We start from the raw sequence: 25,902 nt of genomic DNA, 5'->3' as shown, positions 1-25,902 counted from the left end.
GGGAGGGTAGGGTAGGGGAGGCAGGGAGTTTATATGGGTGGGGGGGGGGGGCAGTAAGAGGCGAGGCAGGAGAGTGAGTTTTAAATCCTACTGGCTGAGATTTTAAGGGAAGCCTTTTGAATCAAATCTGCTCTCATCCGATTACTGACTGCTCTTTGCATCTGGATAAGAGATGGAGAAAGGGATGGGGCGGCAGATAGTGGGATGAGAATGAGTGAAGGGGGGCAGATGGGGGAGGTGGAATGGGACAGAGAAGTAGTGGGAGGTGGTTTGAGTGACTAGGACTGGGCCTACGAACTTGGTCTGATCAGTGACAATAGTCCTTTGTTGTCATCATTACCATGAACACTTAAAAATGAATACTTCTTCCAAAAAAAATATTAGAAAGCTTAGAATAAAGCTGCTGTTGTACCTTTTATAGCAGGCAGCCAATCTCTCAGTATTTCTGCAATATGGCAAATTAATAGCCTGTATTGATTTACGATAATATTGGATTTTTACATGCTTTTTACAGCAAAAAATTAATGAAAATGCACATTTTTACTTAGTATCATCACCGCTTCAGCCATAATGACCATCCTAAAACTGTATCACAGCATAACTCATAATGCATACAGAAATATATGGTATTATCCATATGTGCTAAGCCACTTGTCTCTGACATTAAGTCAGATTGTGTTTTTTCATTTTTACCTATACACTGAGCTTAATGCATTTAAAACAACTTTCTGTCTGACAGATTATGTCTGGCAGTATTAGGAATCAGACAAAAGGAATTAGTTTTGTTTTTTTACTCAGATTATCTGTGCATACGATAAAAGCAGCACTGTATGCTGATCCATGTAAATCCCTCTGTTGTATGTTGTAAAAAGTGCAAGGAGTGTTTTGAAATGTGTGTGCTGTAAAATGTTCAACTTTGAAAAAGTGTCAAAAGATTTTATCAAAAGTTATCAAAGCTTAGGAAATCAGTCAAACTATATAAAAAAGTAATTTCCAGTTTCACCTGAGAGTTTCTGATCCAGTGCCATGAGATAAATGCACAAATCTAGAAAGAACAAAGTACAGCAGCATACTGGATGACCATCCACTCACCAACAGGAGACTCCTCTCAAGGTGTTTTGGAAGCTCTTCTAAACAGTCCCCTCCAGCGGGCTCCCTTGAGTCGTTGTCATAAGTTCAGGTTGCCTGTTACACTTTCCTCCGCTGCTCATTCACTTTCGCTATCACACGCGGTGCGATGTTCCTCTGACGCTTACTCTCTCCACTGCTCCTATGAGGAACAGATGAGGATTGGAGGGATGAAGGGAGATCAGTGATGAGGGGATAAACCCTGGGATGGACAGAAAGAGGGGAAGAGGGGAGGAGGAGGAGGAGGAGGAGGGGGGTGGTGGGTGGTGGTGAAAGAGACAGAAAGGAAGAAGAGACAGTGGGGGAACCAAACAAGGTGCAGAGCATGGCCGTGGGGTCAGAAGACATGAGCTGGGGTGAATCTGAATCAAAAACTAAGAAATGGAAATCATGGAGGGGAGGGGGGAGAGGATAAATAGAGGACCTGGGAACATGGCTTTTTATGGTGCTGAGGTAGACTTTCAAAGATCTATGACTGGCAGGAGGGTTTGTGTTTTGTAAACCTGAGGTAAAGCTAATATTAGAAAGTTTACAGGCCCGGTGCAAGACTGGCAGAGCAGAGATCAGACTGGGTGCAGAGGTAATGCAAAGTGTGAAATCCAGAGACAAGGACTGAACAGATACACCATATACTGAGCTGTGATCTGTGTCCTCTTTGACGTTTCAGTTTCACTCATTTTCCTTGATATTTCTGATCTAAGGTCTCACTCTTTGAACTGCCACCCTTGCTTGTCACAGAGGGAGCCATCCACAGCTGTTGCACATTACCTAACAAAGTAAATCACCTGTATTAGTTATGAAACAGCACCGTCTGCTCTGACTAGCATGAGACGGCACTTTCAGACAGGGGGCTGGCTCTGAGGGCGCAGTGACCATGGCCCTGTGGCTCATTTAGGATCTAAAATCATTTTCCTCAGTGTTCGATTCTTGTGCACCATTGAATCCTGACAATGAAAAACTGTGCCTATTTTCACATCTGGAGTGCTGACAAAGGCACTAGTGATGTGAATTATTTATGTTTGGAGAATCCTGGTTAGGTTTTGTAAACATCTTATCAACTTAATTATGATTCATTAACTTAAGATAGAATCTCGTCTGATCAATGTGCAACCAGGTTGTATTAAAGCTGCTGTATTAGACTTCACAGTGTCAACCTGGAATGAATATAGTGAAAATAACTTTGCAACAAATCTGCCCACTGATGCTGAAAAGCTAACTGCTAACATGCAAAAAGCTATTCAACTTTGACCTACTTTTTGTCTTTTCAAGTTATTAGGACTGCAGTAAAATTAACTGTTTATTTACCAACATTGAGATCACTTTTCATTTTGTGATTACACTGACATTTGTGTTCACAATGGGCTTAAAATAGGCTTTTCAAGCGCATACTTGCATAGATTTTATATAAATAATTAATAAGATATAAATCATTCAGCTGACACTAGAATGAAACACACCAGGTGCCGATTCCTTACTAATGCCAGAGGTGTGGCTATGATCTCTGAGCAGAGGTCCTTCTCATTGAAGGAAAAAAATACAGTTTCCAACATGGATCAAGTGGATTAAGTGTCACATTATTACTTTCCAGACAAGTGATATTGTGCTAAACAAAGAACCCTTGAGGCCATAGATAATTAAACAGAGTCCTATTAATACAATGTGGAACCTTTCTTTCTCACATTTACTGTATTTGTGTTCAAACTGGAAAAACATGGTTTGTATTCAGTGTGTTGATGTGTGTCTGTGTGCTTCCTGGATAAACTCAGCTCTGTAGTTTAAAAATGTTGACCTCTGCTCACTCAAGCATGCTGATGACAGCAGAGCTGACCCCGGATTTGGAGAAGTGCAGTTGGGCTGTGAGATGGAGTGTAACAGAGACACAACCAAAAAAGAGAAAAAAGGATTTGTTAGCAGACGCACAGACGCAGGCAGGGATAAAAACAGACGCAGAGAGAGAGAGAGCATGTTATTATTACTTACTATTTAAAGACCAATAAAACATGTCTGTTTGGGTATTATAAAAGACATTTTTTCAATTACTATTTTTTAAATTTGTATCTGCCAGTGTTCATCACTGTCACCTTTACAGTGCAGCAGAGACAAGCAGTTTCCTTGAGAGGTTCTCTGACCTCTTGACCTTGTTTTGAACACATGGGGTGCAGGGTGGCAGAGGGTGGACTAGATTAAAATGTCCCAGCCACATGTCATCTGTTGTGACATAAAAATACAATAAAAGCATGAACCCCATTATTTCTATTGACTCTCATTGTATCACTGCACATAAAAATTATGTAAAGCCCTATTCAGAAAGGCCAGTAATCATTAGCGTCAGCGGGCCACAAATAGGACAGCAACATAACGCAACATAAGGGATGTGAGTGATTTGGGAAGCCACTCACCACACACAACTGTAATGACAACAGGATGCTCTGATTTCAGTTTTATAACTACATCGTTACATAATTTCTGCTAATAATATAAAATATAGGAAGATGACATCATGGAGCTGTAAATGCCACGGAGGGAGTGTAATTAGAGCAGCAGACAGTCGGGGAGCTTAGTGTGAGGATATCTAAGATGCATTACAGAGCTATAACACCCTTTAGAGAAGCTTGATGCAGATTTTTAGGGTACTGCATGGTTTCCATGAGGGAGGGAAGAGGTTAAAACTCCATTAAACAGGCCTGTCGACCCAATTCTGCAGCAGAGAAGGATTATAACACAAAAGTGAGGGGGGGTGGGGGGAGTGAGAGTGTTAATATGGGCCATAAACAGTACTTGACTCCTACCTAATGCACGAGACGAAGGCAGAGGAGGGGTCTGAATGGAGGCACTGGTTGTAATGGGCAGGATAAGATGGAAGTGGGTGGTGGAATGATGTTCCACTGGATGTGAATGATTAAATGATCTCTCTCTGGATTACTATTCCATATTCTAAATGGGAGATTTTTTAAGCTTCATAAACAAATGCACTCATTTATGAGGGATTAACAGTAATCTCTCTATTTCTATCCTTTTCCCTGCACACCTCTCTCACTCTCTGTTCTCTCTTCTCCCCAGTTTCTGACGTACTGTGCTAATATCACTTCTTTTACAGGATCCTACAGCTCTGTTAGTGTCTAATCTGATATCTTATCACATGTGATCATATAGGAACAGACTGAGAGAAAAGTTATACTCTGGTTTTTATTTTTAGTCAGCAGGCAGTCATGAAATGTGAGGTAATCATTACACAGCCCTGCTTTAACTCCTCGGCCTCTTTTTGTCTTTTTCTAATGCCAATACTGTTTTTTTTGCCTCACTTAAAACTCAGTGTTACACCGAGTCATATTTAATATATATTCATATTCATTTTAGTCCAGAGTGACATGATCACGTTTCCTTTCATCATGTACAGTATAAATACAGTATGTACACACATGTAAACTTTACACAAAACGTCTGCAACATGAAGAGAATACGTGGAGAAAATGTGAACGGGCATGCTGTACAAATAGGTCAAAGGTCACAAGTGGTGTCATGGTTATCTGGATGGTGCACTATTTCACTAAAATAGATGCAAATGAATATGTATCCCAGTTTCAGCCTCAGGTGTGTTCTGGCTCTCACAGCTCATCTCTGCCTCCAGTCACTCTCTGTCTCTCTCTGTTCCTGTCTGGCGTCGCTTGGCTTCGAGCGTTCCGGCTAGTGGTGGCACTGCCCTCTGTCTTCTCCTTGTCCTTTTTGACCACACTTTGTCCATCGGCTTCCCACATGGCCTCTGCCTCCTCTCGTTCCTGAGGGAGAGGTGCAGAATAAAAAGCTACTGATTAGCTACTGATTAGCTACTGATTAACTGTAGTGACAATTACATGAAAAAAAAATAAAATAAAAAAAATAAAAAAGCAGGTCTGGAAGTAGTGTTATTCCTGTCAGACCAGGGCTGGTCAACTATTCAACTATGGTTTTGAAAAATTGATGATGCTTGTTCCCTTGATTAAATGGTGTATTATTTACTATACCAGATTTTAAAAGTAATGGTTGCAATATATGCTCTTTTTAAGGCAATAACGCAGCAGTTTGTCTTGTGTTTTTGTATTGTCTGGCTGAATATTCTGCATTTTGTGTTTATTGTCTTCTATTAAGGCCCAGACACACCAAACCATCAATGAGCAGGGGTAAAATTTTTATTAGGTGTTGTCTCACATAGGTTCTGCACCCGAGTAAGAGGAAATAATTCTCCATACCAGGAGAAATTAGTTATTTTTTCCTTTGTTTGGGTCTTTTTGTAAAAAGGAGCAAGGTAAGCTTTATTATTTTATTCATTAACTAAAAGCCTGCTGTAAAATACAAAATTTCTTGCATACATTCATTATGAATTGTTTATACAGACTAGTTTACAAACGGATGCTAATAAATCATAAATCTTTTCCTAAGTGGATGTATGATAAGGAACACTGATGTAGTATAGCCACAGACCGTGCCAGTGTAAACGAGAAAACATGCAAAAAACCAGCAGATTTGCATTTTGCTCCAGCTGGTCTTGTCATCCAACACCAGTGTCACGACATCACGAACACATGACTACAGGCCCAACCTTAGGAGAAGGCCACTGGTGTGTGCTGACGTCATAATGCTCACCATGTCTCTGTAGAAATTCTCTTTTGTGAACCACAAGGCCAGAGAGCACCGCCGGCCACTGGTCACAGCAGTCACGCCATGGGGGTTCACCGGGCCTGAGGAGAAGCCCACCAGTCGACCACAACTGGGTTTGACTCTGGCCTGCAAAGATGGAAGAGGACTGAGATTTACCAGTGCTAACAGTCATCCATCCATCTCTTCCTTAACCCGCTCGTCCTCTACAGGGTCAGGGGGCGCTGGAGCCTATCACAGCTGCCAGTGGATGTGAGGTGGGGCTGACACAGAGACACACAGGTCGCTCGCTCCAATTTACAATACCTGCACATCTTTGAAATGTTGACCATGAACCTCTTTGCTGTGAGGCAAACTGCTAACCACCACACCTCTGTGCCACCCTTCAAATATAAATAAATAAACAGATAAATGTGTGGCACTGAGTGACTCACTGTTACTGTTTTGGCATCTCTGGTAGTGAAGAACAACTCCCCACCATCAAAGTTGTCATTCAAATATAGAATGGCACTGTGGCAAAGAGATAACAGAACCAGAATTCAGTGATAATTTCAGGAGAATAAACTGTTATCAAATATTCCAGACTAATTATTAACTACTAAGTATAATGTAATCTGAGTACCTGAGGTCTCTGTGTATGAATGCTGGTGGTTCCCTCCAACACTGCTTGGTCTCTGGCTCAAGGAGACAGTTGTCAACATGAACAGGATGGGACAAGTCCAACCGGCCCTCCTGGTCACCTGAGTGCAAAGAAAATAAAAGTTCACAGTATTAAACTAAGAACTTTCTAATAACAAGACACATATGGATCATGTTGGTATTACCTGCAACAGCAGTGCGGCAAACCAGGTGTGTGAACGAGATGAAGAGTCCAGAGGGGCTTCTGAAATAGGAGTGCAGCAGGACTCTCACTCGCTCACCCAGCTCGTGTAACAATTTGGCATCTGATTGGTTCACCAGTCCTTCCTGAGCCAACTGAAAAAAGCAGTAGTGAGGATGGATATCACCAAAAGCATGTGTGCTTCCATTATCTCTTCTTCACCCACTTTTACAGCCCTAAGGACAGTAAGACCTTCAAATGTCTCATGAGGTGTGTGTGGAGACCGTCGTCCTCTGTAACCATCTCCAAGAGATGCTGCAACCTATGACAACACACAATGGAAGGTGAGGGTGTTGCAGTGTGTTGTAAAAAAAGGGACTGCGTCATTCCATGAACTTACTGATGCTAAGTGTAATATTGTGTCGCATTCCTTCTCAGTCATCACTCCATCCAAGAGCACTCGATTGGTACCATTCAGAACCTCATCGTCCATGGTGATGGTCACACCCACCTGACGGATCGGACCCCCTGGAGGAAGGACAAATAAGACAGATGAGTCAGGAAGCGGGTCATTTTTAATTTCTACTGGCTCAAGGGTTGAATGATCACCTTACCTGCAAAAAATCCACTGTCATCCACTTCCTCCTGCTGCTCTCCCTCTGTCATTTTCTCATTCATCTTCTCTTTTTCAGCTCTAAAGCAAAACACAAAAAGATGTTGATCATTTTACTGTTAGACTCTTCTTGTCACTGGATCACTTTTTTCTTTTTTTCTTACCTCCATCCTTCCCTCAGTGATTCAGGTACAACTTCCTCTGGAGTCCAAAGATCCTACACAGAAGATGATTTATAAACTCTGTGCCTCATTAAAACACTGAATTTTGGCTTCATTACTTACTGGATCAGTGAAACTGAAGTCAAGGTTCTCCATACCAAAATACAGCAGCTTCTTCTCCTGCAGAGAGCGTCTGATGTACCTGACAAGTTCCTTGATGAAAAACACACACAAATATGAGGTCAAAGATGAAGACAAAAAAGTGTTCATCTAATACAATGGATCCTGAGTTGTACCTCAGCTGGCTCTATTCCCTGTGACTCTTTGTCTCCCCCTAGTGTTTCATAGTAAAGCTGCAGGTTGTCTAAGGAGTCCTTGTCAGAGGGGTAAAACAGTAGAAGTGAATGCAGCATCTGCAGCGCTCCACTGATGTCACCAGCTGTTTAGGAACAAAAGAAAAAGGTAAAATAAAGCAAAGTGGTTCAAATGAATATATGACCTGTAAACACTCACCTTTATACTGTGCAATGTGCAGATGCTCTAGCTGTGTTGGCAGGTAGTCCTCCTGAGAAGAAATCCTTCCAGGCCGCGTGGCTATCTGACTGACACAGGACTGCCGGCATGACAGCAGAGAGAGGGAGAGAGCTAACCGGGAAAAGAAAAGTAGTAAAAAAAAAGAGACTTTCTGATTGTTGTTCGTAACGCTAAATTTACAATGGAACCAACCTGCTGCCTTCTCAAACACGCCATCAACACTGTCCACTCCCCTGTCCTCAGGCAGCCGCTGGGGAGCAACCTCACACTGCACCCTGCACTTATCTATTTGCCGCAGTGTTTCGTTTAAACAAGTCTTCCACTTCTCTGCTGCCTGCACCCAGTCAGAGGAGGCCTCATGCTGGAGTGCAGCATCATACAGGACCTGAAAAGACACACAGAGAATAATGGAGTCACATTAAAGATAAAAATGCTGTTAGACTGTGAAAATAAAACTTTACTTCAGTGTGAATCAAACACAGACCATTTAAGCCTAATCCTGTTGTAACAAGTGTGTCTGAGCAGACAAAATGAACCACTCAGGCAGAAGTCTCTATTGAGTAAAAGCTTCAGATTACATGGTTGGGTAACAAAATGTGTGAGGGAGAGAGACAGAGAGAGATAGGAATTCAGTCCCTTGGGCCATGGCCGGCTCTTCACAGTTACTTCTCTAAAACAGTACTCTCTGAATTCACTTCATCAATTGTTTCAGCCACACACCTACATAATACAGCTTTTATGCATTTTGTCTCCAGCAAAGACTTCTGGAGACAACCCCCTTTCCTCCTCACCCAGTGTTTCTCATTCTCAAGCTCTCGGTCCAGGAAGTCGTCATCAGTCACACCTTCCATCCGCCTGTATTTTTCAATGTTGTTCCTCATCTCAAGGTGACTGGGGTTGGCCACAAAGTAGGTATGAGCCGCCGCCGCCGCTTTATGCACCTTTTCCAACTAAACATAGAGGAAGAGGAGTGAGACATAATGCCTATATAATGCAATGGGCAGTCTTATTATGTTGCAGACCTTTATGGCTGCCTGAGGAACAGCTTACCTTGTAGTATGTGATTTGAAGAAAGTTGTAGGGGTTGCGGGTGGCGAATTCATATTCTATGTCAGCGGAAACAGGGAGCTGTCCCGCAGTTGTGATGGAGCGTCCAAAGCAAAACCTCAAACACTCAGCTCTTTGCTGCACCCAATCCAAGGCCCATAGGTCCCACAGACTCCCATCTTTAGAGTCTGGCAATAAAGAAACACAACATTAAACATTATCTGTCATTCACTTGAGTATTTGGAGCCACTTCTGCTTTAAATCTACCTACTATACCCTGATAATATAATAATCAACATGTGTTCTGCTCTGTTTTGTCACCTCTGCTGTTAAGCCACATGAACTCAGGAACTGAGAGTCTGTGAAGCTGCCAGTGATTTCATAGCAATTTAGTTTTCCAACAGTAATTATAACTGTTACAACACAGTCAGTTTGGAGAGATGCAACAAATAAAGGAAAACAGCTAAAGCAAAAGGTTGACAAGTAGGATTTTGTGAAGTCTTTCCTGTAGAGGAATCAATACACTAAACAGATTTACATTGATTTTACAGATTATGATGAAGATCTCCTGTGGGCTGGGCACATTATTGGAACATGCTACACTAATTAAATATAGATCAACACACCAATCAACCCCAAATTGAGATGGAAAGAGGAATCCCAGGGTGTCCTACTATACTGACACAATAATTACATGAATCAATAAATCCCAAAGCATGAGGAGCCTCTTAATAAATCAAACAGCACAGAATTTACTACTTTAAATGACCCCTTTCGTAAACACTGATTAACGTCTGGATTTAAATATTGTGTGCATGTATAAACACTAACAACTGACACGCTGATAAAAGGGGAACGTATAAAAGGCCCTAATAAGAGTGATGACAGCATTGAGTTTTAACTGTTGTTGTTACAGTCACTCGAGTGTGAGTTTAATGCATGTTGTTTAACTCTCTGACATGTTTGCTAACTTACCCAGTTTCTGGAGCGCTTCTTTCCCTGCTGCTCCACACTCATCGTGGCACTGCCTGCGCACCCTGAACACAGACTCCTTGGTTGCGATGGATTTCTCCACCAGCTCCGCACTTTTTTCCCAGTTCTGTCCAAAATATGCGCGCACCCCGCTGTAATACAGGAAATCATACGGCTGCAGGAGTGCCTGCACGTTCGAGCTGACGCTAACCGAGCCTGTCAGCGTGAAGGTAAATAATCCTAAAATAACAACATTGGACGCCACGTATACAGTGATTAGTCCAGAAAGCTGCGCCATGGTCCGAGACCCAAACCCCGTGGAGGAGCCGTAGATGAAGAGGAGGGACTAAACTGTGAAAGCACCGGAGGAGGAGAGAGCTATCCACCAAGTTTCCTCCTGAAGACAGTAGCAGCCATCACGTCATTGTAATCACTACAGCTGATTATGTACACAAATACTTGCATTGTTTGTTTAAATTAAGCTATATTAAACATCATTGTTTGTTTTGAGCTAATTAGAGTTAGTAGAGTTTCACTGCTTCCAGCTGCAATACGTGTACATCGCCGCGCGGGGGCGCGGGTGTCTGGCTCAACTGATTTACCGTAAATATACAAATAAAGCAGACTAAATCGAAACGAATGGCTATCAGTTGACTGGTGGGCATATTGATCGCAGCTAAAATGCATAACATGTAAACTTACAAGTAAAATATTTCTGTGACTTTGTATTGGTAGATGTGAATGCTGGTAGCTGTAATGCAAAATAACCGCGTTACAAAAATCTGCGCCAATATACGAGGGATTACGGTTAGGACACGGAACCCCTCAGCGTGCCGAGTTCGTTCGGCCTTCCCTCAACACAAGGCAGCATCTCATGATTCATTCAGCCAAACACAGGCAGCACAAAACGGGCTAGACAACCAACGCTCTTCCGAGCAGGTGATCCAAAGAAGAGCTAAGTGTCCCACTCAAAGGCGGAACAAGCAAGCTCGCCATGGCGGATGTTAGCGAGGTTTTGATGTCGGTTTTGTCCACAATTCGAGTTCCTAAACCCGGAGACCGTGTTCACAAAGACGAATGCGCCTTGTCATTTGCTTCGCCGGTGAGCCATCTTCCCTTTGTAAATCAAAACGTCAGCTAAAGAACAGTGTTGGTTTATTTTTAATTCACTTCGTCTGCCTCTCGCTTTTATGTAACGTAATGCGTCGTCAGTGCTGCCTCACTTTAAGGAACTGGTTTGCTACATTTTCCTCTTTGAACTAACTAGCAAGCTAGCGCCATGCTAGGCTAATAATGCACTGTAACAGAAACTTAGCCGCTATAGCTAGCTAGCTAGCTAGCGGCTAAGTTAACTGGCGAAGCTGTCAAACTAGCAAGCTAGCTAACTTAGTAGCTATGTGGTCATAACTGTGACAGGGCAATATTGAATTAACTTATCTTGGCCCATGTTTTCTTAATCGAGACTGAGGAAGACATTGCTAGCATTAAACCAGGTGCTTAGATTATATTTCTAAATGCTGTGATATGGTTGACATACATTTTCTCCTACCTTAGTCTCTATATTGTGTCATAGTACTGAGAGCTTTAAATATTAACACAGCCTCTTCCTTTTTTACAGGAAAGTGAAGGAGGCCTGTATGTGTGCATGAACAGCTTCCTGGGTTTTGGAAGTCAGTATGTGGACAGGCACTATGCTCGGTCTGGTCAGAGGGCTTATTTGCACATCACCCGGACTCGTAAGGCAAAGGTGGGGACTTAATGTCATTTTATCTTTTTTCCTACGAAGAGACATATGTAAATTACTTATGACACCATCAGCAACATCCGTTGTCATGCCTGCTGATAATGTATGTAACTCTCACAGAAAGAAGATGACAGTAATTCTAGCGCAGGACACCCACCCAAGAAAAAGCCCACCAGATTGGCCATAGGTAAGTGCATGGACAACATTTTTTGACAATCACTGCTTATGTCCTCTTTTGATGCTGACACATGTTCTTGTTTCTGGTGTGTCCAGGTATTGAAGGAGGCTTTGATGTGGAACAGGAGCTATATGAAGAGGATGTTAAGGTGGTCATTTTACCAGACAGACAGGAAGTGACATTAGCCAGCCTTGCCACCATGCCTGAAGTTGTGAAAGAGCGGGTGAGATACTGTGTGTTTTCTAGGTAAAAGAAATATCCATATTCCTTTAAGGTGTGATGGTGTGTTTGACAACATGTTGGCATCCTGGGGTGGCTTGCCGTCAAACTCTGCCGGGGTTAGCACACTGGCTGTATGCTATCCTACATATTAGAAGTAATATTGGTACACCAAATAAAAATGTCTCATGGTAAAAAAATCTCATTGATATGACATATCATATGCTGCAGATATACATAATCTCCACAAATGTTAAGCTAATAAATACGGTAAGATAATAAAATATGCAGATAAAATGTGAGGAGTCCTCACATTTTGAGTTGTTAAGATGGTAACAAGTTTGTCTATTGTTGCTTTCACTGAAGTAAGAATCAATCTGCTGGCCCTCTAGGTCTCGCTGTCAATTTCTGGTATCATGGCAGCCGATTCAGTGTCTCATACCTTACAAGTCCAACAGTGGGACGGAGAGGTGAGACTGGAGTCAAAGCATGCCGCTGGCCTTAAACAGCTTGACAATGGAGTCAAAATCCCTCCCAGGTGAGATTACAGCTACCATGTTTATCTTTATATTTTAGAAATCCAGCAGCTGTATGTCTCTAAATGTAGTGAATCCTTTCACATCTGCACATCTGTAAATCTTTTCTTCTCTCTGTCTTAGTGGCTGGAGGTGTGAGGTTTGTGACCTACAGGAGAATATTTGGATGAACCTCACAGATGGCAAAGTGCTGTGTGGGCGCAGGTACTTTGATGGTTCTGGAGGGAACAACCATGCTCTTCTTCACTACCAGGAGACAGGATACCCACTTGCTGTCAAACTCGGAACAATCACTCCAGATGGCGCTGGTAAGACAATGATGTATTTATTTAACGGTCATAATGTTAAAAATTGGAGAGGTGACAATAATTAAATTGTTGAATCCTATATGTGTTCATCACTGAGATTAATTACCGCCTTTCTTTTACTAGATGTGTATTCTTATGACGAGGATGACATGGTGCTGGATTCCTTGTTACCAGTGCATCTAGCTCACTTTGGCATCGACATGATGACCATGGAGAAGGCAAGTTTTGAGGAAACATGCTCTATAATTTTTCATTTATTGTGCAAATATTGTAAGTAGCAACTCTCAGATCTGTCCATTGTGAATTTTTGGGGTTCAGTTTTCAGCATCAAATCAAGTTCTTGTAAACAGAATTATTGATCTGCCCCCGCTTTATGATTGGAGCATTACAGATTTAGGCAGGGATATTGGATTTTTTAACCTTTTGGCGGAGATCCAGGCAGTTATGGCTGGCTCTGCCTCATAGACCAGTCATTGATTTTATGGTATCACTAAAGAGATCTAAAGTTCAGCTGCAGTGTTGGTGTACCAATAACACTTCAACAGAATATTACAGTAGAAATTCATGTTACTGAAGAATGTACCAGCCTTTGGTTTGCTAGTAATATATTATTAGCAAACAATTTTTCTGCTCATTGCGTTTGTCCACATTCTGTTAATTCATACATTCATTCATACATTTTCTGTTTATGGACATTTTTTCCTTCCTGATTCCCAGCTGCCATTAATTTCTCTGCCACCTGCTTTTCCTCTTATGCAGAGTGCAGGCTGCATTGTTATTGTCTCTTTATGTCTCACTGTGTATTGTAATATTGTTCCTTGTCTTGGTAATATATTGCTGCGAACACTTAATGATGTTGCACAGACAGGGGGTGAGGTAATACTGTTACAATAGAACAGGAGACAAAGTGCAGCACTTACTGTTGGGATGTTGTTCTTTGTTGCTTGCCTGGTTCCTGTCATTACTGCTTATATAAGATAATTTGCTCATCTTTTTCACAGCTTTCCTTTTTACATATAAAGGCTGCTGTTGCAAGAATTGTATTTGTCTGCACCCCTCATCCTTGAATTCCTCTGACTTCTCTGCCCTCAGACTGAGCGGACGATGACAGAGTTGGAGATTGCTGTGAACCAGCGTGTTGGGGAGTGGGAAGTGATCCAGGAGTCAGGGACAACCCTGCGGCCATTGTTTGGCCCTGGCCTGACTGGCATGAAGAACTTGGGAAATAGCTGCTACCTCAATTCTGTCATGCAAGTGCTCTTCACCATTCCAGATTTCCAGAGCAAGTCAGTATCTCTTTTCTACATTACCCATCCTACTGTTTTTCAATGCAAGTCCAATAAAACTGATGAGAAGATGTTTTATATCTTTCAATGCACCCCTTGCAGATACGTGGCTAACATCGACAAAATAATTGATGAAGCGCCGAGTGACCCAAGCCAGGACTTCAAAACTCAAATGTGCGTGTCCTGATTTTATATATAAACCTTTCTATTGCTCATTGTTGTCTGCAAATACCCTCTGGCAAAAGGCGCTGGGAGGAGAGAATTAATAGTGTTTTTCCTTTTCCTCTCAACACACATGTCCACACACAATTCAACCGCACATTCATCTTTGTTTTTCCCATATTGTCTCGCAAATCTCTACAAGAACCTTTTTATTCTTACAAGATATTGAAAGTTTTCAGTTAATACCACCCTGGTGTTTGACAGCCATAAATACAACTAGGCCTCTATCTAAATCCTCCTCCTGTGTGAGACTGTGGTGTACTGTTGGATATGCAGTGATGTCTGCTTTGTTTGTTTTATCACAGAGCCAAGCTTGGTTATGGTCTGTTGTCAGGAGAGTATTCCAAACCAGCACCAGACCCTGGAGATGAAAATGGTGCATCTGAACCCAGAGTAAGAAGATTCAGTCACAGCAGATTTACAAGTTTAGGTTTTAACAAGGATTTATTTTCAGAGATGAATGAGAATATAGTCTGCCTAATATTAGCTCTCACTGTTGACACATTTTGTGGTTTATACTTTGCTTACAGGGAGACCAAATTGGTATAGCACCACGAATGTTCAAAGCACTTGTTGGGCGGGGCCATCCAGAGTTCTCCACCAATCGGCAACAGGATGCTCAGGAGTTCTTATTGCATGTCATAAACATGGTGGAGGTGAGGTTGCGCTTTCTGTCAATTTTGCTTATTCCTCTCTAGTCTTTCTCCATCAACGTTTCACTTTTCTCACAGAGGAACTGCCGCTCAGGGCCTAACCCATCTGAAGCCTTCAGGTTCCTGGTTGAGGAGAGGATTGTGTGTCAGCAATCACAGAAAGCCAAGTACACCCAGCGGGTGGATTACATCGTCCAGCTGCCCGTGCCCATGGACCAGGCTACCAATACAGGTGAGGCACTGGTTCAGTCCAACCTAATCTCCAGTTCTTCACATATTTAGCAGTATGAGCAGAAACAAAGTGTAAATGCTATCACTGATCCATTTCACTTTTTGTGTTGCAGAAGAGCTTCAGGAGGCAGAGCGACGCCGTGAGGAGGGGGACACATCAGGCCCTACAGTGCGTGCACAAATCCCCTTCACGGCTTGCATGGCAGCCCTCAGTGAACCAGAGATTCTCACAGACTTCTGGAGCTCAGCTGTGCAGGCTAAAACTACTGCTACTAAGTATGAAGAGAAACAGAAATGCTCATACTGATGGTGATTAAGTAGAGCAAATCTGAAAAGGTCTTTATCAATGTCAACTTTTTCTCTCATCTGTCAGAACAACCCGGTTTGCCTCTTTTCCCGACCACCTGGTTATCCAGATCAAGAAGTTCACCTTTGGCCTTGACTGGGTGCCCAAGAAACTAGGTGAGAAAAGAAAATATTTACTGTTGGAGCTTTTCTACATATAAATGGGTGCTCTCTCAAGAGTGTGGCTGAGACAAACTAGGGCTGTGTTTGAAGTTACTCCCTAATCACTATATAGTGCCTCCGCCATTTTGTAGTGCTGTTCGAATTCTTAGTGAGAAATTATAGACCCTGTATAGGGCCCTCAATGTAACCCAACAATGGATCTTATAAAGTAGTGTCCATCCGATGGTCACTACTTTTAGCAGTCTGTACTGTCATGCATTGCGCAGACCGGCGAAGAGAACGGGAACGGAAGTTGCGTCACCTGTCTTATAAATATAATGATGGTTTAAAGAATGTAGCATGACCGTTGTGTTTGCTTTATTTATGTTTTGCCATAAAACATTTATTGGACTATAACAGCAATTTCAATTGCTAACAACGTAGTTTATTTAGCCGGCAGAGATCGGCTCGTTTAATTTGCGACAACAATGACGTCATTAACGGCGACACAAAATGAGGACGGTAGTGTCCGAAATGTCCGAAAATGCTTTCGCACCGAGTTCACTATATGGTGCCTTACATTGAATTCCCCATATGGGGAGTAGGGAGTGAGTGAGTGATTTCGAACACAGCCGAGGTCACAGTGGAGTCTCAAGGGTCTCCTAAAACATACAGCAGTGCGTGTTATAGAGGCTAACTGTTAAGTAGGTTTATACTGTGGTCTCAGTCACTGATATACATCCAGCATGGTTTCAATTATGGCTACATCAGTACTAATGAATGAGTAGTCAAACAACGAAAAGCTTTTTTTACGTATGTACCCTGTGTCACAATATGGATGCATGACTGGTTCTTCCCAGACTGTTTTCTTTGTGTGTTAGAGGGTTTTTACAGTATTTTAAAGTAATCTTTACTTCAATAAACCATAACGGTAACATCTGAGTATTCAATGTTCATCATTTTCAAAAATGATTCTATGCTTCACTTAAGAAAACTTGTGGGGGACATTTCTCTCTTCGTCCATTGCCTCGTGGGTTTCCATAGTATCCTGTCTTAGGAATGTTTCTTTTCTGTGCAGATGTGAGCATCGATGTTCCTGATACTCTGGACCTGACTGCGCTTCATGCAACCGGACAGCAGCCAGGGGAGGAGCTTCTACCAGAGGTGGCCCCACCCCCACTTATGACCCCAGATGTGGAGGTTAAAGGTATCCTGGGTTCCCACGGCAACGAGGAGGACGACTCGCTCTACTCCCCACTGCTATGTCAGTCTGTCATTTCTGCTCTTTTCCTTCTTATTTGTTCACCCTTGTTTCCTTCTTTTCTTTTTTCTCCCTTTTCTGTTTTCATGGGTCCCTCCGTTGCCTTTTTTTAAAAACATAACATAATTCATTTTAAAAAGTTGGCATATGGTTCAGTTTTTGTAGTATATCAACTTTATTTCCACATTATTCTTCTCCATGTTATTTTTTTTAATCACACTTAAACAGAAAAAAGTCATGTTCAGCCAAGTAATTCAACCGTTCTTTCAATTCCCTCTCAGCTCCAGTTCTTGATGACTCCACTGTGTCCCAGTTGTGTGAAATGGGATTTCCCATGGAGGCCTGTAGGAAAGCTGTGTACTACACTGGGAACACTGGAATTGATGCTGCCATGACCTGGATCATGGGCCATATGGATGATCCAGGTTTGTAGTGTCACAGGACCAAAAAAAGCAAATTGCTCATCTGTCTGACCGCCACTGTCGGTCCTAATGTTTTTCCCCTTTGATTGGCTGCAGACTTTTCAGCACCCCTGGTGTTGCCAGGCTGCAGTTCCGGCCACGGGACCACTCCCACAGAAAGCCTGTCTGAGGAGCACCTCGCAACCATCGTCTCAATGGGCTTCAGCCGAGACCAGGCAACCAAAGCACTCCGAGCAACGGTAGAGACAAACTCTGTTCAGTTAAAGATAACCGTTTGGCAAAAACACACAATCTATATCTATCCATGTTGAATTCAAATCATAATGTAGACATGCAACCATCCACCTGCTGTACCTGCTTGGTGGGGAGGCTAAACGCTCTCAAAAAAATCTGTTGTTATCAGCCAGAATTTTCTTAAAGGTAGGGTATGAGATTTCATTATGATGCACTTTTTGTTAAATTAGTGTAACTTCTCTTCACAATCCGATAGCAACCAATTAGTTTGGCAGTTTCGCTTTAAAACAAAGAATATTAATCATCTGTGGAAGCTATAAAACGCTAAAAACATCAGCCAATCCTACGAGGCGCCCCTGCTGTATAGTTGGCTGGTTGTCACTCTCTTCCTGCTCTGCGTGCACCAGAGAGGTACGTGCATGATGGCCGAAGTCACAGACTGGTTGGGAGGCGTGGCTTTGGGGTGAGCTCTTGAGAAAACGGAGTGTGTTTACTTTCAAAATCTGGCTGACTCACTGGTTTTCAAAATCTCCTACTCTACCTTTAATGCAGTGTAATATGTCAAATTAACAAAACTCAAATGGACCACTTTACACAGTGCTTCACTGGGGTGGCCTTAACTAAAGCAGAAGAGTTTAACTTCTGCTTCTGATTAGCCATCCTAATGTTTTTTTTAATTCTGTACAAAGTCTGGTTTCTGTGGATTTGTGGGGCCAGTACCAATGGACACAGAATAAACTGTCTCTGGAGGTATTTGGATAGACATACAACTAGAAATGAAGCGTGTGCCAGAGTGACAGCTGGACTAGTTTAAACACAGGACATTCAAAATAGCGTACAGTCAAGTACAGGTACACTGGGGAATGTGTGTTGTCAGTTTTACAATAAAACTGTGAAAATCCAAGGTATTAGTGATTCTGCAAATATTTTTGAACACTACAAGCAGCAATGCCTCACAATAAGCCTGCCCCATTTTTTGAAAAACATTTACGACTGGTATGATAGTTTGTACTGAGCGGAAATAGCTGGCAAGACTACCGGTCTCATGTTGAGTTAGACACTCTAAGCACAAAAGTTTTTCACCTATGTATCATTACTTCTTACATTACATTACATCTTAAGAAAAAAGCATGTGTGAGCAGTTTGACAACGTTTTCATATATTACTCTTAACTGTGTCTGTTACACAGAGTAACATCCTGGACCGGGCAGTGGACTGGATATTCTCTCACCTGGATGACCTGGAGTCCATGGATGTGTCTGAAGGAGGACGCTCAGCTGCCGAGAGTGAGGGTGGCAGGGATCCTCCACCTGGTCCTCGTGTCAGAGACGGACCCGGCAGTAAGCCACATATTTATATCACATGTATCTTATAATCATATGCTTTTCATAATTACAAGTGAAGTAATTGTCTTATTTTGTGTTCAGAGTACGAGCTGTTCGCTTTCGTCAGTCACATGGGGACGAGCACCATGTGTGGCCACTACGTCTGTCACATCAAGAAGGACCAGCAGTAAGTGGTTTTTGCATGTGTTACTAACATTAAGGTATATTTAATTGAAGCTTCATGGCACGTTTGTAAGCAGAAGCAGTTACTGAAGAGAGTATTGAAGAAGGTAAACAAAACTCTCCTCACACAATACTTCATTTAGAACATGTAAAGGTTTGACTTGCAGCTAAATAGGGCATTTGATGGGAAGAATATGGTGCTTTAAACCTGGTGTCATTAACAATACATTAACAGAGACACAAAATACGCTAAGGCTTCTCAATGCTATCATGGTTGCTGTTGACCTGTGTTGTTGGGCCATCCCTCTTTAACCTGCAACATGGAAAATGCATATTTTAATTAGTTCATACAACCATTCATTCAGCAATTTTTAGAAATATGGTTAGCTGTGCTGTCTGTTCTGTAGGTAGATGTATGAAAAGAATCTCATTGAAATGTAATGAAAGTGGCTGGATGCCTCAGTAGGGGGCACCATACTCCAGGTTCAAACAAATCAGTCCACAGTACTGAAGTTATATCCGCCAATGTACCCACACACCTAAAGAGACAGAGATTTAGGTAATACGAGTTATCCCATCTGCACCAGTGGGTCCTTTTTTTGAACCCAGGAAATTACAGATTATGTTATCTATAATTGAGGTGATATTCATTTAGTTTAAAGCTGGTGTTATCAGACCCAAAAATGATTATTACTTCTTCTGTTTTCACAGGTGGGTCATCTTCAACGATCAGAAGGTTTGTGCTTCAGAGAAACCCCCCAAAGACCTGGGATACCTCTACTTCTACCGTAGGGTGGCTGAGTGAGACGTAGGAGTGTTACACTCTGGGTGACTGAGGAGAGAAAATGTGGACGCTAACAAAACACACTCATTTATAGTTGCACTCCGCCCAGCTCTTACAAATGACCTGGCACGCTTCACAACTGACAAACATGTAAATAAACCTCTCAAATTGCATATATACACAGTTAAATAAACTGGTTCAGATGTACAGATAAGTGTTGGGGTGGTTGTTTCTTTTGATTCACCGATACAAACAATGCATCTTTCCAAGGAGCAGATTCAGAGTGTTATCTGAGAGTAAAACCGAGAACCAGCTGGCATCTGTTTTACTAAAAACCCAGTGAGTGGACCTCAGACAATAAAAAGGGACTTGGCTCAGTCCGTTCAGTCTTTACAAGTTTAGGTGTCACTGTTAATCCATGACTATTGATTTCGCTGCCATCAGTAGTCACTGCCCCCCCTCCCTATCAGAGTATGTTGCTTCCAGCCCCCTCCTCTTTTATGGGACGACTGCAGCTTAGTGTCTGCCAGACACCACCTCTTCTTCCGCCTGTTTACTGAGGAAGTAAAAACGGCATCCACATTTAAGAGAAAATATCAAATAAAAAAGCTGAAATGTGTGTTGGAAACATTTACAAATCAACTTGTTTTTCTTAAAGTTTTGGTGAGGGTGATTCTTGTTTTATTTTGTTTTTATTTTGAAAACAAATGCTTTGTTACTTCTGCTGTGTCAAATAAAAGAATTGTCTTTGGGTCACACAGCCTCTTCTTTTTCATTGTTTTGTGCTTACAGTCACATCCCTCAAACTGCTGCTTTACATAATGAACAAGCTTCATTTCTCTATTTTGTATATTGTGGATTCCGCATGACCTAACAGAGTGATGGGTTGGCAAAATAGTCAGAATAACTCTCTTGGATATTTCTATGAACGAGTGTTTTCGAAGCCACTGCATTGAGTTTTTTTTTTTCTTTTCAAGTGTGTGTGTGTAGAATGGCAGGCCTAGATTGCAAGAAAGTGGCATGAACAAACCCACAAAGAGCTGGTGTTTGCATTGGCCTACAACTTTCAGTGCAGGTTTCTCTTCAGATGCCTTCCGCCTTCTACAGCTTTGCATCTTTGTGCTTTTGTTTCTGAAGAGGTGAGGCTCAAAGTGGATGATTAGAGATTTTTTCCTTCAATACAGACACAAAAACCACTGAACAAGCTCCAAATTAAGGTAAGACCTCATTCACAACACAAGGATATTAAGTTTGACATTGAAAAATTGAATTTATGGCGTCATATGACCGTTTGAAACTACTGTTCCGTATGTTCCGTAATGGAGTTCGGACTTAAAAGTGCTAAAAACATCTCTCTATGGTGCATTTTAATCAGGTGTTTATTTATTTATTACAAGTAATTCAGCATTTTGCTTAATTTGCTTTTAAACAGAAGAAAAGAAAAAATGATGAGCCTTTACTGCATATAAGGTCTAATTTTAAATATTAGAAATAATGTGTTTAATTGTAACTGTAGTAGTTAAAGTGACAATATGTCATAGGCTATAACAAAAATCTGAATAATTCTGATTTAATTCTGATGTTAATTTTTGTACCCAACGAAATTTAAACTTGCTGACGGTGAGAAAGAAAAGCCTTTAAAAAAGAAAGTAAGGGATTTTTTAAGAAAAAGAAATGTAAGAAATGTATTTATTTAGTTGCTTGTTTTTTATTTAATTTTAAACCACTGCTTTTTTTTTACTTTTTTGTTCGAGAGTCCTTTTGCTGGTGCACATCTGCTCAAGTTTGTCTAAGTAAACATGGATTATATTTTATCAATCATGTTTCATTTTCTTAGTGACCTTTAGGCCGCTTCTTTTTGAGGTCTGTGTAGCAAGTTTTATGATTTTTATAACAAGAAATAGAAAAAGGAAGGAAGTAGAGACGGGCTGGTGGTTGGAGGATCACATGTTTCTTGGTGGTGAGGGTTTATCTTGAACAGAAGCCTTTGTAGCGTATCTACAGAACAGATTCACATTCACACCATGAGAGTAATCTGTTTTATTCTACCAGGAAATGTACATTAATCTATTATTTTTATTCCTCAGCTTCAACGTTCAGAATGAAGATGATTGTGTGGATGGGGCTCGGTGAGTAAACGTGCAGTAAAACAAAATACTAATAATAATGATGTTAATAACAATGATAATAATGTAATAATAATCCTCTCTTCAGTGCTGGGTGCACTCTCTGCTGCAGGTGACGTTATCATTGGAAAAGTTGGAGATACTCGTGAACTGCTGTGTGGGGATGGCAGCATGCAGCCCACCTTGAGTTGGTATCGTGGAAATGAACTGATATCAGGGTATACCTCAAAAGGTATACCTCGCAAAGGTACTCATAAATGGACACGACTTAAGTGCTTTAAAAGCAGCTGAGATTGCACTGAGGTTATTCTGTTTTTGTTTGCATCCTTTGTATTAGGCGCTGGTGACATTGCAAGAAGGTCATCGCTCAGAAATAAGCTCCTGAAAATCTCTGATTTGACGGAAGCAGATGGTGGAAAGTTCAGGTGCAATGTAGATGGAACAGACAAAGCTGTACACACACTTGTTGTGATCTCAGGTGAGCAGGAGACCTACAAAACACTGAAATTATGAAATGATTGTTGTTGATTGTTGTTAGATGAAGACTGGAAAAGCACTGCAACCATAACAGTCGTGACTACTTCCCTAACCCTGAACCTAAAGCACACCTCAACTGACCTGAAAATGTGTTTTCCAACAGAAACCTAAAGCCATTAGTCACACTTGAAACTTGATAATATCTACCCTGTCTGAGAGACCTCTGTGTTGAATTCCTCTCTTTACTTCCTGTCCCTCTTCTCTGTGTGGTTCTCGCTGCACCCTCACACCTGTTACCCCTCCTCTCTGTGTCAGTCTGGGTCACTCCGTCAGGTGCCCTCCTGGTGGGCAGTGCGGCTACGCTCCAGTGTAAGGTGTCGAAGCTGGACTCAGGCCCATCAGTGGAGTGGACGGGCCCGGATGGACAGTCACACAAAGAGTCACAGGTAGTACTGAGTGCTGTGGCTGCCTCGGACGCAGGGAGCTGGCAGTGTAAGATCATCTATGAGGGGACAGTAATCCATACTGAGAGTCTAAACATCGCTGTAACAGGTAGGGCTTCTACTGGAATCCTTTTTTTGTTAAAAAAAAGCATCCTACAGACTGTGTGCTGTATTCTTACTTTGTAGAGCCTGCTCTAGCAACAACTAAATCAACAACCAGATCCAATTCCAAAGGTGATGTTGATAACCCTACCTGCCTGAACTGTATGTACTTTCCTGTATATTATAACCACATATTGCTGATGTTATGTTTCCTCTGAATGGAATGGATTCTCTCGCCTCTGTCCTTTGCTCCTCAGGTGACACTCTGCCCAGTGACGCTGTGTTCCTCGGGCTCAAATGGTGGATCTGGCTCGCAATTGGCGTCAGCAGCATTGTTGTGATTCTGCTGATAGTTTGTGTTATTGTCACATGCATAAGGATCAGAAGAAAGAAGGTAAGGTGGGGGAAATGGATTCAAATAAGCAGATAGAATAAACAAGTAAATGAAGCGTGTGCCAGAGTGACAGCTGGACTAGTTTAAACACAGGACATTCAAAATAGCGTACAGTCAAGTACAGGTACACTGGGGAATGTGTGTTGTCAGTTTTACAATAAAACTGTGAAAATCCAAGGTATTAGTGATTCTGCAAATATTTCTGAACACTACAAGCAGCAATGCCTCACCATAAGCCTGCCCCATTTTTTGAAAAACATTTACGACTGGTATGATAGTTTGTACTGAGCGGAAATAGCTGGCAAGACTACTGGTCTCATGTTGAGTTAGACACTCTAAGCACAAAAGTTTTTCACCTATGTATCATTACATCTTACATTACATTATATCTTAAGAAAAAAACCTGTGTGAGCAGTTTGACAACGTTTTCATATATTACTCTTAACTGTGTCTGTTACACAGAGTAACATCCCGGACCGGGCAGTGGACTGGATATTCTCTCACCTGGATGACCTGGAGTCCATGGATGTGTCTGAAGGAGGACGCTCAGCTGCCGAGAGTGAGGGTGGCAGGGATCCTCCACCTGGTCCTCGTGTCAGAGACGGACCCGGCAGTAAGCCACATATTTATATCACATGTATCTTATAATCATATGCTTTTCATAATTACAAGTGAAGTAATTGTCTTATTTTGTGTTCAGAGTACGAGCTGTTCGCTTTCGTCAGTCACATGGGGACGAGCACCATGTGTGGCCACTACGTCTGTCACATCAAGAAGGACCAGCAGTAAGTGGTTTTTGCATGTGTTACTAACATTAAGGTATATTTAATTGAAGCTTCATGGCACGTTTGTAAGCAGAAGCAGTTACTGAAGAGAGTATTGAAGAAGGTAAACAAAACTCTCACACAATACTTCATTTAGATCATGTAAAGGTTTGACTTGCAGCTAAATAGGGCATTTGATGGGAAGAATATGGTGCTTTAAACCTGGTGTCATTAACAATACATTAACAGAGACACAAAATACGCTAAGGCTTCTCAATGCTATCATGGTTGCTGTTGACCTGTGTTGTTGGGCCATCCCTCTTTAACCTGCAACATGGAAAATGCATATTTTAATTAGTTCATACAACCATTCATTCAGCAATTTTTAGAAATATGGTTAGCTGTGCTGTCTGTTCTGTAGGTAGATGTATGAAAAGAATCTCATTGAAATGTAATGAAAGTGGCTGGATGCCTCAGTAGGGGGCACCATACTCCAGGTTCAAACAAATCAGTCCACAGTACTGAAGTTATATCCGCCAATGTACCCACACACCTAAAGAGACAGAGATTTAGGTAATACGAGTTATCCCATCTGCACCAGTGGGTCCTTTTTTTGAACCCAGGAAATTACAGATTATGTTATCTATAATTGAGGTGATATTCATTTAGTTTAAAGCTGGTGTTATCAGACCCAAAAATGATTATTACTTCTTCTGTTTTCACAGGTGGGTCATCTTCAACGATCAGAAGGTTTGTGCTTCAGAGAAACCCCCCAAAGACCTGGGATACCTCTACTTCTACCGTAGGGTGGCTGAGTGAGACGTAGGAGTGTTACACTCTGGGTGACTGAGGAGAGAAAATGTGGACGCTAACAAAACACACTCATTTATAGTTGCACTCCGCCCAGCTCTTACAAATGACCTGGCACGCTTCACAACTGACAAACATGTAAATAAACCTCTCAAATTGCATATATACACAGTTAAATAAACTGGTTCAGATGTACAGATAAGTGTTGGGGTGGTTGTTTCTTTTGATTCACCGATACAAACAATGCATCTTTCCAAGGAGCAGATTCAGAGTGTTATCTGAGAGTAAAACCGAGAACCAGCTGGCATCTGTTTTACTAAAAACCCAGTGAGTGGACCTCAGACAATAAAAAGGGACTTGGCTCAGTCCGTTCAGTCTTTACAAGTTTAGGTGTCACTGTTAATCCATGACTATTGATTTCGCTGCCATCAGTAGTCACTGCCCCCCCTCCCTATCAGAGTATGTTGCTTCCAGCCCCCTCCTCTTTTATGGGACGACTGCAGCTTAGTGTCTGCCAGACACCACCTCTTCTTCCGCCTGTTTACTGAGGAAGTAAAAACGGCATCCACATTTAAGAGAAAATATCAAATAAAAAAGCTGAAATGTGTGTTGGAAACATTTACAAATCAACTTGTTTTTCTTAAAGTTTTGGTGAGGGTGATTCTTGTTTTATTTTGTTTTTATTTTGAAAACAAATGCTTTGTTACTTCTGCTGTGTCAAATAAAAGAATTGTCTTTGGGTCACACAGCCTCTTCTTTTTCATTGTTTTGTGCTTACAGTCACATCCCTCAAACTGCTGCTTTACATAATGAACAAGCTTCATTTCTCTATTTTGTATATTGTGG

At 41.7% G+C, this 25,902-nt stretch overlaps 3 protein-coding genes across 4 annotated transcripts; 2 read left to right on the top strand and 1 right to left on the bottom strand.

Moving 5' to 3' along the window:
• Positions 1–4,300: 4,300 nt before the first annotated feature.
• p3h3 (prolyl 3-hydroxylase 3) lies at positions 4,301–10,415 on the bottom strand. The gene is made up of 16 exons (XM_028424408.1): positions 9,911–10,415; positions 8,939–9,123; positions 8,680–8,838; positions 8,081–8,273; positions 7,868–7,999; positions 7,651–7,793; positions 7,478–7,567; positions 7,358–7,410; positions 7,195–7,274; positions 6,981–7,108; positions 6,807–6,902; positions 6,585–6,735; positions 6,383–6,500; positions 6,195–6,270; positions 5,749–5,889; positions 4,301–4,904 (listed from the first exon to the last, which is right to left on the bottom strand). The coding sequence occupies exons 1-16, from the start codon at positions 10,203–10,205 to the stop codon at positions 4,734–4,736; spliced, it is 2,211 nt and encodes a 736-aa protein (XP_028280209.1). The 5' UTR covers positions 10,206–10,415; the 3' UTR covers positions 4,301–4,733.
• A 325-nt stretch (positions 10,416–10,740) lies between these two features.
• On the top strand, positions 10,741–20,154 carry LOC114447887 (ubiquitin carboxyl-terminal hydrolase 5-like). Of its 2 annotated transcripts, none has more exons than XM_028424403.1 (20): positions 10,741–11,009; positions 11,526–11,654; positions 11,772–11,838; positions 11,925–12,052; positions 12,441–12,586; positions 12,708–12,892; positions 13,016–13,110; positions 13,985–14,178; positions 14,281–14,352; positions 14,706–14,793; positions 14,931–15,056; positions 15,132–15,285; positions 15,398–15,560; positions 15,658–15,746; positions 16,810–16,995; positions 17,274–17,417; positions 17,511–17,653; positions 18,838–18,988; positions 19,076–19,160; positions 19,868–20,154. In XM_028424403.1, the coding sequence occupies exons 1-20, from the start codon at positions 10,902–10,904 to the stop codon at positions 19,959–19,961; spliced, it is 2,547 nt and encodes an 848-aa protein (XP_028280204.1). In that variant the 5' UTR covers positions 10,741–10,901; the 3' UTR covers positions 19,962–20,154. The 2 variants fall into 2 exon arrangements, with proteins under 2 accessions (XP_028280204.1, XP_028280205.1); XM_028424404.1 differs by having other exon boundaries at positions 10,742–11,009; positions 16,810–16,938.
• An 830-nt stretch (positions 20,155–20,984) lies between these two features.
• LOC114447925 (uncharacterized) lies at positions 20,985–25,800 on the top strand. Its single transcript, XM_028424481.1, has 10 exons — positions 20,985–21,157; positions 22,028–22,069; positions 22,155–22,313; positions 22,404–22,544; positions 22,859–23,095; positions 23,173–23,250; positions 23,346–23,482; positions 23,945–24,095; positions 24,183–24,267; positions 24,972–25,800. The coding sequence occupies exons 2-10, from the start codon at positions 22,042–22,044 to the stop codon at positions 25,063–25,065; spliced, it is 1,110 nt and encodes a 369-aa protein (XP_028280282.1). The 5' UTR covers positions 20,985–21,157; positions 22,028–22,041; the 3' UTR covers positions 25,066–25,800.
• The last annotated feature ends 102 nt before the right edge of the window (positions 25,801–25,902 follow it).

This window comes from Parambassis ranga, chromosome 16 (genome assembly GCF_900634625.1).
Source record: "Parambassis ranga chromosome 16, fParRan2.1, whole genome shotgun sequence".
Classification (NCBI taxonomy): Eukaryota; Metazoa; Chordata; class Actinopteri; family Ambassidae; genus Parambassis; species Parambassis ranga.
Note: the sequence above shows the minus strand (reverse complement) of the source record. Positions and strands in the feature narration are given on the sequence as shown.